This window comes from Canis lupus, chromosome 17, assembly GCF_011100685.1.
Source record: "Canis lupus familiaris isolate Mischka breed German Shepherd chromosome 17, alternate assembly UU_Cfam_GSD_1.0, whole genome shotgun sequence".
NCBI lineage: Eukaryota > Metazoa > Chordata > Mammalia > Carnivora > Canidae > Canis > Canis lupus.
Window position 1 is genome coordinate 21,892,267 of NC_049238.1, and position 17,297 is coordinate 21,909,563.

A 17,297-nucleotide genomic window follows, 5' to 3' on the forward strand; every position below is an offset into this window, starting at 1 on the left:
AGGACCCTGGGATCGCGACCTGAGCGGAAGGCAGAGGCTCAACCACTGAGCCAGGCACGTGCCCTTAGGCCACTGAATCTTGAACTCTTTATTCTACTACGGCGCTCCTGAGCAGCCAGTTTTGGATATCTGGAAATAACTTCCTCCTCTCGAACATTTAGCTTCAGTGGAAGGGTGGAGGAGGAAACACTTAAGAAAATTGTGTGAAGTCCTATGAACAGTATTCTCACAGGCTCTTGCCCTGCCAGCAGACTTCGTTTTTCTATGATACCTGCCTGGATTTGTAATCTGAAAATATCACTTCAATTATCCTTGGATTGTGGCCTTGGGCCCATGACTCAGGTGAATACTGACTGTGTCACTCTTTAACGACTTGAAGTGTTTCATCATGACATGTTTCACTGGATGCATATTGACAGACTCTTGCTTAATAGTCCTTGTCACAATATCTTGGCAAATAATTCCCCTGAGCTCAATATCAGCTGTTTTGCGTGTGCCATCAAACAATCTTACTTCACCAGAGCTTGTATTTAGGTTTGTTGTGGGGCAGTCATAGGTAAGTTAACATTGCTAAGAAAACCGGAGGCAATTTTCTACCTGTTTTTCTTTTGCTCCATCTGTTCATTTTTATCTTGAATCATTTCATGATTTTGGTTTCTACTTGAAATTTGTCATCTTTGACAAACTGCTATACAGCAGGTTGGCTAATTCTGCTTAATGAGAATCTACTGCACCATGGACAAAAAAATTATCATGATGAAGGGGTAACAAACAACAGCTTCTATTATAAAAATTTTTTTTCTTTTGAAGAAGTCTAAGAATATTATGCCGTTTGTTTAAGCTTAAAAAAATACGTGTCTAAAGATGCCAAGTTGGGGACGCCTGGGTGGCTCAGTGGCTGAGCATCTGCCTTTGGCTCAGGTCATAATCCTGAGGTTCTAGGATTGAGTCCCATATCGGGCTCCCTCTGGGGAGCCTGCTTCTCCCTCTGCCCATGTCTCTGTCTCTCTTTATATCTCTCATGAATAAATAAATTAAATCTTTAAAAAAATAAAGACGCCAGGTTGTCTAAGCAAAGTCACCCCGTGGGGTTTTGGCTGCAGCCATGCCTTCTTATCCTCTCTGTGCGGCCACCCAGGAGCCCAGCGCCAAATGGCCGCCGGCTGCGTCAGGGGCATCGCGGATAGAAACAGCTTTCCCGACCGTACAGGTGTGAACATAAACTGCTGGATACAGACCAGAATAAAACAAATGGTACCATTGCTTTATCAAACTCCCGACTGCAACGATTCCCCAAAGACAGCCCTCTGCTGTCTATTCCTCTCATATCCACTCCTGACGGTTGTATGATTCACTTCCTAAGTTCAGTTCCACAACTCAAATATTTCTATTTTGCGTTTCTTTTTGCCTCAAATTCAACAGACCCAAAATAACACCAATCTCAATCTTCGAGTTGGATGAGATCCCAGGGGACATCCAATTTTGACTTTCATGGCTACATGAATAGCATTTATGAAGCTTCCAAGAGGGGTTCTCTAATCTCTCCTTGTATGGCTCCGGCTCCAGGGAACTCCTCTCTTCTCAGAGCAGCCATTTTTGGTACTTTGCTTCCAACACCAATTCTCTGTCCACATTTTCCCAGCCAGGAAATAGCCTCCTTTTGCCAGTTCCCAAGCCCCGTTAAGTCAGCACCATCTGATGACTCCCCAGACCCTTCATTTCTAATCAAGTATACACTGGTCAGGCCTACTGCTCCCTCTCCTAGCCCCACAGTTCCTAGCATGGAACAGGTCATCAAAAATTAATGGCTGATAATTGACACTGGAAATCTATCAAGAATTCAACTTTAGCAAATGTGCATTTCTTACTATGAATCTTGTGCTTTAGGTGATGTTTTTGACCAAACAGCCAGATGAGAATTTTATCACATCAATCATAAATTAGAAATAAACTACACTTCATTAGCAGATGAAAAGATAATTGTATAGCTTGTACATCATTTAAAGACTCCTGTGGAGAGAAGAGTGCTGTATGTAATGAGAAATGACATTTCAGAGAAATTTTGGTAAGACTGACCCAGATCACAGGAGCGAGCTCATTCTTTTAAATTTCTCAGGTTTTTCTTATCCTTTACTGTGCAGACTTGTGTCTAACTTCCTGAAGATAAACTATCTTTCGTGTTATACCAGTAATGCTAGCATCTTAAAATTTCACTAAACACGCAAACCTTGAACCTTTGGAAGCCAATTTTATTTTCAAATGATTTCAGTCAGGAGAGAAAGAGGGACTATTGGATTTTACATATCATTTCCTTACATACTTGCAAACAGAACTGTGCCTAAAGATTAGTTATGCATAGTTCATTAAGGCCCAGGTTCCTTTCTGGTCCAAAAGCTAGCATTAGAAGACCTAATTTAGAGATGAGTGGATCAGCAGTTATTAGACCAAGTTTCCAAAAGCTGTGTTGCAGCAAAACCTGCTAAAAACAGGATGACTTGTGCTGTTGTGAAGCCAGACTATAGAAACTCAGTGGAGTAGGCGAATTCCCCTCACTTTTCAGCCTTCACTTAGAAGTTCATTAAGTTAAAGGAATGCAGCATTAAGTTATTTGCAGCATTAAGCTACTTCCCAGAAGACTCAGGGAAGAAACTATTATAAAGGTAAGGAAAATTACTCTCTATTTAAATCTTTAACAATACAAAACAGATATTCACGTAAGTACCTGGACACACATGTTTACAGCAGTACTGTTCACAACAGCCAGAAGGTGGAAACAGCTCAAGTGTCCATCAACAGACAAGTGAATAGACAAATTATGGTCTCTACAATATTATTCAGCCACAAAAGGACTAAAATAGATAACATGCTATAGGGTAGATGAACCTTGAGAATATCATGCTAAATAAAAGAAGCTAGACACAAAATGCCATGTAACCTATGATTCCACTTATAGGAAACATCCAGAATAGATCAATCCATAGAAATGGAATGCAGGTTGTTGGTTGCCAGGGCCACGAGTTTGGGTGGTGGGAGGATTGGGGGAAACTGCTTAATGGTAAGGAGTTTTACTCTGGAATGATAGAAATGTTCTGGGACTAAAGAGAATCATGGGACGCCTGGGTGGTTCAGTAGTTGAGCATCTGCCTTGGCTCAGGGTGTGATCCTGGGGTCCCGGGATTGAGTCCCACATCGGGCTCCCTGCATGGAGCCTGCTTCTCCCTCTGCCTATGTCTCTGCCTCTCTCTGTGTTTCTCATGAATAAATAAATAAAATCTTTAACAAAAAATAAAAAGAATCCTGGTTGTCCAAAATTGTGAATATACTAAATGCCACTGAATTGGCTGCTTTAAAAAAAAAAAAACAACAAAAACCAATCAGCACAAGTCTTAAAACTGGACTCTGGCCTCTAGAATCCTCTCCACCATACTTTACACTTACCTTGCATACCATGGATGTCTTTGCTCCAAGCCTGGCAGCTTGGACACACTGGTTGGCACCTTTCCCTCCAAAGCCAATAAAAAACTTATGTCCGTGGATGGTTTCTCCAGTTTTTGGCAAACGAGAAGTGAGACTATCATAGTTTAAAAAAGAGAAGGAAAAAAAAGGCACATTGGTAACTGCAATCAATTTAAGTTCTTCAGAAGAGAGAGAGGGAAGGTTCTCTGATGGAGCTCCAGTCTTAGCCTGCAGAAATGCAAGCAGAAGCAGAGATGACCTATTCCTTTAAGGTAACATTCAGTAGTTCATGGCATCACTAACCAGAATGAATCTGCTGACAGGATGTCTCCCCCATTCCCAGTACCACAGTCGTGCACTGTAGCTCCACTTCAGACCATGGTTTCTAGTGTCTACTGCATTAGGGGTGCTCATGGGTGCCTCTTTTTTCTTTTTTTTCTTTTTTAAGATTTTATTTATTTATTCATGACACACACACACACACACACACACACACACACACACAGAGGCAGAGACACAGGCGGAAGGAAAAGCAGGCTCCCCAGGGGGAGTCTGATTTGAGACTGCATCCGAGGACCCGAGGACCCCGGGATCATAACCTGAGCCGAAGGCAGACACTCAACTGCTAAGCCCACCCAGGTGTCCCAAGTGCCTCTGTTTTCTATCATAGGGAACTCTTGGAGGGAATTAACTTCAGATTCCTGCTTCCCAGTACCCTGCACAGACCTGTATTCACAGTGGGACTGGATAAATGGGACCAAATTAAATGTGTGTTTCTGTACAGGTTTATCTGGTCACTTTAACAAAAAGTAGGAAGTTTACCAGGATTCTGGTAACCATGATCAGGACTTAAGGAGAAAAGGGGAAGTGGCAGGTCTTGGGCCTAAGGAATCCCATTTGTTTCCCTGCAGGTGGGGTGGGCATGGGTTATTGTTTTGATGGCAGGGTCAGGTGTTAATCCCAGGCCATCCTGTAGACCACCCGTTTCAGGTCCTGACTCAAAAACAGCATCTATTTTTTTAAAAAAAATAGAGTCTAGAGAGCTACATTTAGCTTTGAACGTTTACTATAGGAAGTTTCAAAAGCAACTAACTCTGTTTATAAAACAAGAGAAAACAGTATACTGACTTCCCCACCCCCATGCCCTCATCGCAGATTCAACTGTTAACTTCTAGCCAACCCCGTTTCAGTCTCTACCTGGTGGACTTCTCCAAGAACTAAGGATTTTTACTGACCTGTTACCTCCTAGTGAGGGCAGTGCTAAAGGACACAGAAAGTCAGAGTAAAAGATTTTCTCCAGGGTAGGACTCTCATAACATTAAAGTAGAAGATGTGAGGAAACCACCTCTTTGAAAGACTCCGGAGATGTGGAAATGGAAAGAGTCCTGCATGTAAGGGTGAGTGAGGGAAGATGGGTGTGAGTAGCAGGCGGACTGGATGGCTACAAAGAAGCAGGCCCAAGGCCAGATAGAGCAGATGGAGCCATGGCAGGTGTGACTAAAAAGGTTAATTCGCTTTAGATGAGGAAGAAGAGCCAAGAGACAAGTTCACAACAGTAGGTCAATTGAGATCCTACCCTGTTTGGGCAGATTTGAAATTTATATTCACTTCCCCACCTAGGCTGTGACCTATCTGAAACCAGTATCTGATGCCTAATATTAGAGTACCAGCATGATGCCAATTCCAACAGGTCACTCACAGCCTGTTTGTCATGCAATGACCTCTGACTGATGCCAAGAACACTTGATGGTGTTGGCAATGACCAAATTCAACCTGTGTACCTCCTGTATGTAGCTCTAAAAGTCTCAATAAATTGGCTAAACTACTCCATTCCCTAGCAGTGCAGTGTCAAATATGGTTCTTTGAGATAAACAAGAGACTCATCAATAATTTGAAAACATTCTATTCCACTCCGCCCCTTTTCAGTTCTATTTTTATCTCCTATTCTAAATGCATTTATAGTACCGATGAAAAAATATCCATCTATAAGGTTCACTTCTGAAAAAGGTACTCAATCAAGAGAAAAATGGTTTTAATGTAATGTTATTATCCTGTCATTTAATTTAGCGATGACAAGTGATGATGAGATTTTGATTTGCATCAGAAATCTTAAACATTTTAGGATTCTGTTATGAACAGGCAGTGATGAGTAATCTGCGCGACTGAGTAACTATGTGAATTCTTGGCTTATTGATGCTGCTACAAACAACACCCATAACAACCTTAAAAAGAAAAAAAAAAATCCAATGTGGCTAAAAACAGGCCAAATAACTTAATTAGTAAGATTGTCAGTAACGAAATTTATGACTTCCACTATATTTATACTTAGATATGGGTCACAATTCACTGGCTTGAATCAAGTGTATTTTTTTTTATTATTGGCTGTGGGAAATCATGAAAAATAGACCAGCAGATGATTATTGGGATGTATATATATATGGGATGGAGGAGTGAAATCGGGGGTACAGTGTGTATTTGTCTGATGTGGGAACAGATGGCTGGGATTGAAACTCCTTTCTAAACAACTTGTATTAACACAAGCACTATACTAATTTAGCCATCACTGAAATGTCTCCCTCCTTTAGAATTCTACTCTTTTCTTTCTGCATCTTTTCCCTATTCTTTCTTCCTTCAGTTGGGAGACTTTCCCTGAATAGGGACAGGGCCATGTCTGTTATGGTCTCCATTTTATCCAGAGTACCTGCTACTTGGCCTGGGGTTAACATGTTTCTGAGTGAGTGAATTTTTTATTTTTTTCTAATTAAAAAAATATTTTATTTATTTATTCATGAGAGACACACACAGAGAGGCAGAGACATAGAGAGAAGCAGGCTAACTGTGGGGAGCCCGATGTGAGACTCAATTCTAGGACCCCGGGATCATGACCTGAGCCAAAGGCAGATCCTCAACCACTGAGTCACCCAGGTGCCCCTGAATACATTTTTTTAAAGACTTCCCTTGTCTTTCTGAAGGGTAGCAGAACGTACCACTCCAAAATATAACTGGAGGAGCTCAGGACATGCTGGCCAGATATGTCACTTTGGTATACGGATTATGTTGAGCTGTAGGCACTTGGAAAGTAGCAAATGCAGAGAGAGGCTTTCTCTGAACTGCCCTTTATCTGCCTCAGGATCAGTCCCCCAAAAAGGACTCAACAGCCATAAATCCCCTCCTGGGAGTTTCATCAACCAGCAGGGATGGACTCCTGTCACAGACTAGAAGTGAACATCACAACCAGACAAATGTTCTCACATTGTCATATCTCCTATTTATTCTACTGAGGATGAGTTCATCTTTCATAAGTCATTTATTCTTTCCTAAGAGGCCTCCCCCTTTCTCTCCCTTCCCTATTAAAAACCCTGAATTCTTAATCACCTTGGGGAGTTACTCCTTTTCTCCTGGGCATCTTCCATTTATACGGTGGGGCATACAGGTTAATACATTTGTTTTTCTCTTGTTCATCTGTCTTTCATTACCAGGGTCTCAGCCAAGAACTGAGAAGGGAAGAGGGAAAATTATTTTTCCTCCCCTATGTTTCTTCTCTGTGTCTCCCCTGTGTAGCAACCATTTCTACTTCTGAATTGCAGATGTGGAGGTGTTGATGAATGGGAAGGAGGAGACTGGCAGGATGTTCAATTAGCTGGCAGTGACAATTCCATGTTTTACCTGACCTTGCCCATTGCATTCCCAGTATTAGTAGCACTCCTGTCCTATAAGCAGGAACTGTAACTAGAAATCAGACTATCATTCTTCATTCATGTGTTAATTCAACAAATGTTAAATCAGTGTTTTCCAGTATACCTCTACAGGACAAAAGCAACTCGCTGACAATGTAATAAACCCTAACCCTGATACAAGTAATAGATGAGTGAAAAAACAAAACAAAACATGTCAGAGCACAAGATTATTATGATCTGATTCATGTTTTTTTTCTTTTAAAGATCAAATTGGCTTTATTTTTTTTTTAAATTTTTTTTATTTATTTATGATAGTCATACAGAGAGAGAGAGAGAGAGAGAGGCAGAGACACAGGCAGAGGGAGAAGCAGGCTCCATGCACAGGGAGCCCGACGTGGGATTCGATCCCGGGTCTCCAGGATCGCGCCCTGGGCCAAAGGCAGGCGCCAAACCGCTGCGCCACCCAGGGATCCCCTCAAATTGGCTTTATTAAGCAATTCATGAATCAGGTAGCATCTAACAAGAGGAGGGGAGCTCCCCAACTTATGTTTTTTAAAAATAAAAAGCTATATGTTCTCATAATATGTAAGTGCATAGAAAATGAACTGTTAATGACAAGTATCCATGAAAAGGGTGGAGAGAAGGAGCAAAAGTTCATGTTTTACTTTATAGATGTATAGAGGTATATGCAACAAGCATATACTTGTGCATTAGGAGGCCATTTATTACTACTTTAGATTCATTTGGCTTCTCAGCATCTTCTTAAGAGCCAACAGCTCTTCTTTGGCTCCAGCTGGCTTCTGGCAGGTGCAACCTAACACAGCCTTGTCCAGCGCCACTCTCTTTCCACTCCTTTGTCATGGTTCCTGGCTCTCCTGCAGCATTGAGCAATCAGTGAAACATGTCAAGTATCTTTGTATAGGTTTTTCTTGCTCCCTGGATTATAGTCCTGTGCAGATTATATGCTGTTAAGCCTTTGTCTTGTGCCCTTTCTGTTGAACCCAGACTAAGGCAGTTTCCTGCTTACTTTTTTTTTTTTTTAAAGTAAATGAACTGGAGTGGAAAGTCGAGTTGAGAGCAACTAGTCAGTTACAGGGATGTCTGGGTGGTTCAGTGGTTGAGCATCTACCTTTGGTTCAGGGTGTGACCCTGGGGTCCTGGGACCCCTACTCCTGCATTGGGCTTCCTATGGGGAGCCTGCTTCTCCCTCTGCCTGTGTCTCTGCCTCTCTCTCTCTGTGTCTCTCATGAATAAACAAATAAAATCTTTAAAAAAAAAGATAGTTACAGACAGGCAGAAGCATTTCTGAATTATAAATCCCAAGTTACCTTGAATTAGGTTTTCCTATCTCTTTCCTTATTAAAATCATGAAATTAAGGTCTGGTTCAAGAAAGGATCTGCACAAAACACCATCCTCTAAATGAAAGCATTGCTATGATTTGCCCCAATTCAAACACAAGGTTTAGCAGGATGCCATGGACAAATTAAAGTGCTCAAAGGAAAATAAAAAGGAAGCAGTTCTGATAGCAATACACTGTTACTACCATTTAAAAGTTAAAAATAGTGTCAGTTTCTGAATGAGGGAGAAAACCCAAACAGATAAAACCAGTCATAAGAAATATACTTGAATTTAAAACAAATTTGTAGCTTTAACTGTCAAATTTTAAATCTGCACAGGAGGAAACACTGCTAAATGTTCATAGACAGGGGTGCCTGGGCAGCCCAGTTGGTTAAGCATCTACCTTGGGCTCAGGTCATGATCCTGGGGTTCTGGGATCCAGTCCCGCACTGTGTTCCCTGCTCACCGGGGAGCCTGCTTCTCCCTCTCCTACTCCTCCTGCTTGCGCTCTCTCTCTGTCAAATAAATAAATAAAATCTTAAAAAAAATGTTCATAGATGGCTCTGCAGTCTTCCAGGCCCTGAGAGGTCACATGGCTAGAGCCTAGTTGTATGAGGCAGCAGGCCTGAGCCACTTACTGATTGTATTACCTTTGACAGCTTTTCCCTCTTTGAACCCGGTTCTTCTCTTGCAAAACAGGTTTAATAATACTTGTCAACTCCTTAAATGCCTGGGTTTTGTGCTCTGAGTTATTTCACTGACAGGTGTTATCAGAACAACTAATCAATTGCTTTTAGCTTCTTGACAATGATGTGCTTGTTACAGGTTCTCAGAGATGATTCATACCAAAGGAAGGAATGACCTGGTGAAACAGGGCTGAGAAGTCTTTTGACCAAAGAGGTCACACTATCCTGGCTCCAGCCAAAAGTCAAGGAATATGCTTCTCTTTGGCTTTCTGCTTTCCATTCTTTCTTCTTCAGGCTGCAAGTGTCTGACACACTGTATGCTTCCCTAATAGGGGATTGTACTATTATTGCCCAATTAAAATTCATTACACTCATTTATTATTCCCACTGTCTGTACTCTTCAACTGTATCTATTCTTCTCAGCATTTGTGTATGTCACATTTACAGGAATGAGCATCATTTCCAAATCAACTTAGTGATGCCTCTTTCTAGCTCTGTTAAAAAAAAGAAAAAATCTCCCAACTAAATCTTCATTCTGTGGTTCCTAACCCTAAATTTGCATACATAAGATTTATTTAAGGGAATGAAAGCTGCATTATGCTTTAAACCGTTTTGGTTTCTTTTTTTAAACTGATTTGGAGTACTAACTCTTATCCAGCTAACCAGTGGAGGGCTACAAAGTAGTTTTGCCTGAAGATGTAGCTATTCTTTTCTTTTCTTTTTTTAAAGATTATTTATTCATGAGAGACACAGAGACACAGGCAGTGGGAGAAGCGGGTTCCCTGCAGGGAACCTGATGTGGTACTGGATCACAGGACCCTGGGATCATGCTCGGAGCCAAAGGCAGACGCTCAACCACTGAGCCACCCAGGTGTCCCAAGAATGTAGCTATTTTTGAATTTATAATAAGATAGTTAAGAAAAATATTGGTCACAAGTGGCCAATCTGTCAGAGTGTCATATTCTTGAACCATATATATTTCAAAGATTTTATTTATTCATTCACGAGAGACACACAGAGAGAAGCAGAGGCACAGGCAGAGGGAGAAGCAGGCTCCATGCAGGGAGCCTGATGTGGGACTCGAACCTGGGTGTCCAGGATCACTCCCTGGGCCGAAGGTACTCAACGGCTGAGCCATCCAGGGATCCCCTCTTGAACCATATTTATTTAAATTTTGCTTATGTGTAAAAAAGTGTGCTAGGCATAGGGAGAGCTAATAAAGAGGAGTATATTATGGACTTACATGGCTTCCTTCCTTCTCATCTCTGGCAGATGTTACCTCCTCAGAGAGGCCTTCCCAGACCACCTTACAGGAGTTATCCTTATTCCTAATTTTTGTTAAGTATTAATTCAATCTGACAAAGAATACTATGTTTCTGGATACAGCTTTTTAATTACTTATAATTGTGTTAGTTCTCTATGTCCCAATCTTCCCCAAGGTGATGTGAGAGGAACTTCCAAATAATGAAATCTTTAGAGTTTATATAGGAGCTGACATAGCTGTTGCTCCTTCTCCCCTGCAGAGTGGAGGAGAGGGGGAGGGAGAAAACAGGGCCTAGGGACCGTTGCTTTGTAATGTAAATGAGTGGGGGAGGGTTGTCTCTAGATTTACAACTCCTAGAATGTAAATAAATGTGTCCAAGGAAGAAGTTCCTAAATCTCTCCAGAGGTCTCTGATTTGGTTTGCCATTCAAACATTCTTTAATCCTGGTGCTAGCGATCTTTGCTCAGAAAGTCCTCATCAGGCAGAAATGTGAGAACATTCATGGAGCGTTGCTTCCTGACGATTTTCTTCAGATCAATATCACCATCTGACATTATAATGCTCATTTATTTCCCTCCTCTCTCCCTACCTTCTTCTGGATTAATTGTATTCCATTTCATCTTCTTTACATTCAATGTAGGGCTGGAACTTACAGCCCTGAGATCGAGTCGCATGTTCCATCTGAATAAGCCAGCCAGGCACCCCTCCCTTTTTTCTATTTTTTTTTTTTTTAAGATTTATTTAATCATGAAAGAGAGAGAGAGAGAGAGAGAAAGAGAGACATAGGCAGAGGAAGAAGCGGGCTCCACACAGGGAGCCCGATGTGGGACTCGATCCCAGGACTCCAGGATCACACTCTGAGCAGAAAACAGATGCTCAACTGCTGAGCCACCCAGGCATCCCTCTTTTTCCTATTTTTCAAAGTGATTGACGGGCAGCCCGGGTGGCTTAGCGGTTTAGTGCTGACTTCGGTCCAGGGCCTGATCCTGAAGACCCAGGATTCAGTCCCATGTCAGGCTCCCCACATGAAGCCTGCTTCTCCCTCTGCTTGTGTCTCTGCCCGCGCACCCCCTCCTCCGTGTCTCTCATAAATAAATAAATAAATAAATAAAATCTTAAAAAAAAAAGTGATTGATCTAAGGTTTAAAACGAGCATCTTTAACTTAATACAGCTTATTTTCAGACATTACTATGCCACTTTACTTACAAATATAATTTACAGTTGTATTTCATTTCCCTTCCTAATCTTTGTGCTATTATTGTTACATATTTTACTTCTATATGATATAAACCTTACAACACTGTGTTTTTACTTAAACCATCAATTGCCTTTTAAAGAAATTAAGAAATGGAGGAAAAAAGTCTTTGTATTTGCCCCTGTATTAACTGTTTCTGGAGCTCTTCATTCTTTTGGGTAGATCTGAGCTTCCATCTAGTATCATTTCTGTTCTGCCTAAAGAACTTCCTTCAGTGTTTATCGTAGTGCGAGTTTCTGGTGATAAATTCTCTCAGCTATTGTTTTTCTATCTTTATTTCCCCTTCATTTTTAAAGGATATAAAATCCTATGTTGACAGTTATATATTTTAAAGATTATTTATTCATGAGAGACACAGAGAGAGGCAGAGACATACGTGGAGGGTGAAGCAGGCTCCCTGTGGGGAGCCCGATGTGGGACTTGATCCTGGGACCCCAGGATCACACCTTCAACCAAAGGCAGACGCTCAACCACTGAGCCACCCAGGGGTCCCAACAGTTGTATTTTTAAATTTTTTTTTTTTTTGTATTTTTAAATATTTCTTTAAATAATTTTTTCTTTCTGGCTTGCATTATTTCTGACAAGAAGTCTGCAATCTTAGTTCCCTTATATGTAATGTCTGGTTTTTTCTTCCCCCTCTGGATGCTTTTAAGAGTTTGTTTATAATTGGTTTGCAGGAATTTGATTACAATGAGCTTTGTGGTTTACAGGATGCTTATCCTGCTTGGAGTTCACTGACATTCTTAGATTTATATATTTATTTATAGTTTTCATAAAATTTGAAAATTTTTCAGCTATTATTTCTACAAATATTTTTTGCGCTTCACCTACTCTTTTTCTTCTTAGACTCAATTACACAGACTCCTTGTCTCACATCACAAAGGCTCTGCATTTTGGTCATTTTTTCTTGTGCTTCAATTTAGATAATTTTACTATCTTCAAGTACACTGATAATTTCTTTTGTAATGTCTGCTCTGCTGATAAGCCTATTGTGAATTTTTCATTTCAAAAGTTGCATTTTTCATTTCTAAAACTTCTATTTGGTTCTTTTCTATATCTCCCACTTTTCTCCTCACTACATTTATGTTTCTCTTTAAACCACTGAGCATTTTATAATGGCTCTTTTAAAATCCCTTTCTGGGGCGACTGGGTGGCTCAGTTAGTTAAGTGTCTGTCTTCGGCTCAGGTCATGACCCTGTGGTCCTGGGATTGAGCCCCACATCAGGCTCTCTGCTTGCCAAGGAGTCTGCTTCTCCTTCTCCCTCTATTGCTCTCCCTGCTTGTGCTCTCTTGCACTGTCAAATAAATTAAAATCTTAAAAAATCCCTTTCTGCTAATTCCACCATTCTAGTCATTTCTCTATGTCAATTTTGATGGACTTCTCTTTCCTTGGTTATGCATTATGTTTCCTTTGCATGACTATTGATTTTTTTTTTAATTTTTATTTATTTACGATAGTCACACACAGAGAGAGAGAGAGAGGCAGAGACACAGGCAGAGGGAGAAGCAGGCTCCATGCACTGGGAGAAGCAGGCTCCATGCACTGGGAGCCTGACGTGGGATTTGATCCCGGGTCTCCAGGATCGCACCCTGGGCCAAAGGCAGGCGCTAAACCGCTGCACCACCCAGGGATCCCATGACTATTGATTTTTGAGTGGATGCTAAATATTACAAGTGTTGCACTGTTGCATGTTTTAATTTTGTTGTGTTTTTCCAAAGGGTTGGACGTTGCTTTTTTGGGCAGCTAAGTATCTTGATTCTTTTGAGGACTGCTTTTGAGATTTATTAGGAAGAGTTTAGAGTAGCCCTTACTTTAGGGCAACTTACCCTTTACCCTTTACTAAGTTGTGGTTCTTCTGGGATCTCTACTGAATGCTCCAGGGGTTCAATAAGGTCTCTGGCCTAATGGAATGTAATACCTCCCATTCCTGTATAATTTCTGGGAAATGTTCAATTTAGAGCTCTCTAGTAGTAGCCAAGCTTTGTGGACTTTCTCTCTGTGTATGTCCATGTAGAATTTAGCAACAGACTCACGGGGACTCCTATGCAGATTTCTGGACCTTTATCTGATTAGCTTTCTTTTCCAGTATATGTTCCCACAAATTCTAGTCACCTCAGTCTCTGTAAGCTATGAACTCAGTTTCCTCAACTCATTGATATTGTCAGACTTTCCTTGAGTTTCTTCTCTCTGTGCCAGTCAGTAATGTGCCTCCAGGACTCACCTGTTTGTTTCCTTTCTTGGCTGGATAACATGTCTGTTGTCCAACATCCGAAACAGAAACAGCTGCTGTTATATATATATATATATATATATATATATATAAAATTCCATTTTCTTGTTGTTTATGGTAGGAAGGTAAGGCTGGTACTAGTCACTCCATCATGGTGAGAAGTAAATATATTTTTTAGAAGATTTATTTATTTGAGAGAGAGAGATAGAGAATGCACACAGTGGGGAGGGGCAGAGGGAGAGAGAGAATCTCAAGCAGACTCCCTGCTGACCACGGAGCCTGACACAGGGCTAGATCCCAGGACCCTGAGATCATAATCCAAGTGGAAATTAAGAGCTGGACACTTAACAGACTAAGCTACCCAGGTGCCCCCAGAAGTAAATATTTTTGAATGAATGGTCTACACTTTAAAAGACATTTATAGAGACAATTGGGACGACAGATGCCTGTGTACACAGTAAGTCATACAGTGAGATGAGAGAGTGCACAAGTGCTGTGTATGACTGTAACCCAAGGAAAAAAGTAAACTAGATATTAAAAAGGAATATGGTCAGAATAAAGGAAACAAAAGGGGGCCACATCCTCCTTTATCTCTCTAATACAGGACTGAAGACTCAACATAGAAGGTACCAGGAGAAGCATATAAGTAGTTAGAAACATACTTAAAATTTAAAATGTCATCTGATGTCAATAAATTGTTTTGAATAATTATACAGAGACCTCCAGGCTTCCCAGCTGAGCAAAGTTCTGGACAAAACCAGAAGCTTAGGTGTGCCTGGGTGACTCAGTGGTTGACCATCTGCCTTTGGCTCAGGGCATGATCCTGGGATCCTGGGATCAAGTCCTGCATCGGGCTCCCTGTGGGGGTGGCCTGCTTTTCCTTCTGCCTGTGTCTCTCCCCCTCTCTCTGTGTCTCATGAATAAATAAATAAAATCTTTAAAAAGAACAACAAAGAACAGAAGCTTGGATAGAGAGGTATAGAAAGAGCTCATACAGGAGGTAGAATCGGCGAGAGGAGAGGGCAGGAGAAATATGACTGTATGGGGGGGGGATCAGTGAGTGGGAACTGAACAACAGGATGCAGTAAGGTATGTGGGAAAATCAGGATGCAGAAAAATAGAACAGAAAGGGAATTGGTGAGACTAAAGCTTTCATCAAAGTTCCTGATGAGACACATTTTAATTAATTGAAGAAGGCAAGCAAAGTATGACTACTGACAAATTAACTACAAAACCGGCATTTTATTTTCTATTTTGCCAATTAATTACAGTAAACTTTAAATTTCAAAATGACTTCTGTCACCACATTGTAATTATCTAGGCTACTTCTTCCTGCCATCTGCTGGTGTAGGTTAAAGAAATACACATGGAATTAATTTTACCCTAAGCAAAATATAATTAGAAAGATAAATCAGCATATAAAAAATAATGTATTCTGGAATCAATTATTAAAAATGTTAACTTATCTACGATTTTTGGGTTTTGGTGCTCATGTTTCTTTCACATTCCCATCGTGAATAATTAAGAATGGATTATATTTGAGCTTCACGATACATTTTGTAAGATGGCCTAGAGTAGGCATTAGTCTCTTTGGCAGCCAGTGAGCTATGTGAAATGTCATTCTTGTTCTTTGAGCCTTTCACTGGTCCCCATGGCCAGCGAATAAAACCCAAACACCTTGGCATGGTGATAAGGCCTTTCCACATCATCTTAACATCTGATGCTCTACCGACTTAGTAGCTGCTGTCCCCAGCATACCCCGTGTATACCCACATCCGTGACTCTACACCTTCTGTGTTATTCCGGCTGGCCAGAATGTACTCCCTCCTCTTTTTTTTTTTTTTTTTTTTTTTGTGGGGTTAGCACTTGCTTATTTGCTAAACCTTGGCTCAGGAGGCATCCCATCCAGGCACTTTTCCCTATACTCCCACAGACCCTGCAAGCACTTACTGCATCACACTACAATGATCTCTGTGTCTACCTTCTTCTTTGGACTAGAAGTTCCTCTGGAACAATTACCATTTTTTTCTAACTGCAGTATCCCTAGCACTCAGCATAGTCCCAGTCTTTCAATAGTGTGCACAAGTAACCAAAATACTGGAGTGACATTCATCACGAAGCCCACCCAATCTTCCTCTCCTGAGAACGTAGACACTAGGGCATGAAGAGCTGGCAAAGGAATAGGTTACTAAAGGAACTTCTTTGTAATACCACATGGTAGGTGTGCTTGCTTTGTCAAATGTTTACTTTTTCATGTGTTTTCCTTGAAGGGGCCAAAGTAGCAAACTTCTCGTGAATGATCTCTTTTGATGTTAGGGCATTTGGTTGACAGAAACATGTTTACCGAAATACTAATTTAAGAGTTGCTAACTGATATGCAACTTTCAAGACCAATTTAAGGAGAAGAAAGAATAATAAAGGATATTCCTGTAAGATTGGGAATGCAAGATACTACTCAGGTCAACAGCCCTCTGGCTTTGACTTTACTGAAAATGTGATGTACAAGAGATTTTTCTGTTCTAAATATGAAAAGTCAAGAGGCTTCTGGTAGAGTGCGAGGCTAGAGTTACTGTGATATGTTAGACACATGCAACTTTTTTCTAGGCATGGTATACATTTTCAGCCTTTTTTCTTTTTTTAAAGTAACCTAGGTCCTATGTTTCATCCATCTTGGATCAAAAAGCTTCTAAATTCACTTATTCCGCCATCCAATTAAAGTCTTTTGAGAATTAAGCAATCATTTCCTGACTTGCCAGGGATTAAATTTAGATGCTTGGTTGAACATGAGCCTTATCTCTCAAGCCATCACTTTTAATTGGAGCATGTAAAAGGATAACATAGGGTTTTAGTTGACATCATAGTCTATTGCCATGGAAATGTAAACATGGGTTTGTACTAAGCTTGTCTCAAAGCAAGTTTTAGGGGTACAGAGAGACTGGGAGACAGGAGATAAATTATATAAAAAACGTATGCTGTAGAGATGTTGGAATGCCCTTGTAGTTCAAACCTTTAGTGATCTCATCTTGCCTTATGGCCTCAACTTTCCTCGATACACTGATGACTCTCAAATTTATTTCTCCAGTTGGTCCTATCCTCTGAACTCCTGTATCTGTCTTCTTGATGGCCTCAGTTGGATGTCTAACAGGCACCTCAAATCTCACATGTGTACCCTGAACTCCTGATACTGCCTTCTTCCTAGCCAGCTTGCTCTGCTCAGTCTTCTGCATCTCAGCAAAGGTCAGCTTCCCCTTCCTCATGCAGAGGCCACAGAACTTGGGAGTAATACTTGCCCCACCTGTCATCCTCAGCAAACCCTGTCAGCTCTGCCTTCAAAATGAAGATGCTCATTTCTCCACACTTGCACTACTTTCAAGCTACCATCATTTCT

General features: G+C 40.9%; 1 protein-coding gene across 7 annotated transcripts in view; it reads right to left on the reverse strand.

Moving 5' to 3' along the window:
* RBKS (ribokinase) overlaps positions 1-17,297 on the reverse strand; it is a 92,851-nt gene that overhangs the window by 70,042 nt on the left and 5,512 nt on the right. For 5 of the 7 annotated variants that reach the window (XM_038561139.1, XM_038561143.1, XM_038561140.1 and 2 more), the window contains one exon: positions 3,439-3,571. The exons of 1 other annotated variant lie outside the window; for it this stretch is intronic. In XM_038561139.1, coding sequence (XP_038417067.1) covers positions 3,439-3,571 — 133 coding nt within the window. Of the gene's footprint in view, positions 1-3,438; positions 3,572-6,831; positions 6,885-17,297 lie in introns of those variants that run through there. One more of the 7 variants, XM_038561142.1, reaches the window with a different exon arrangement.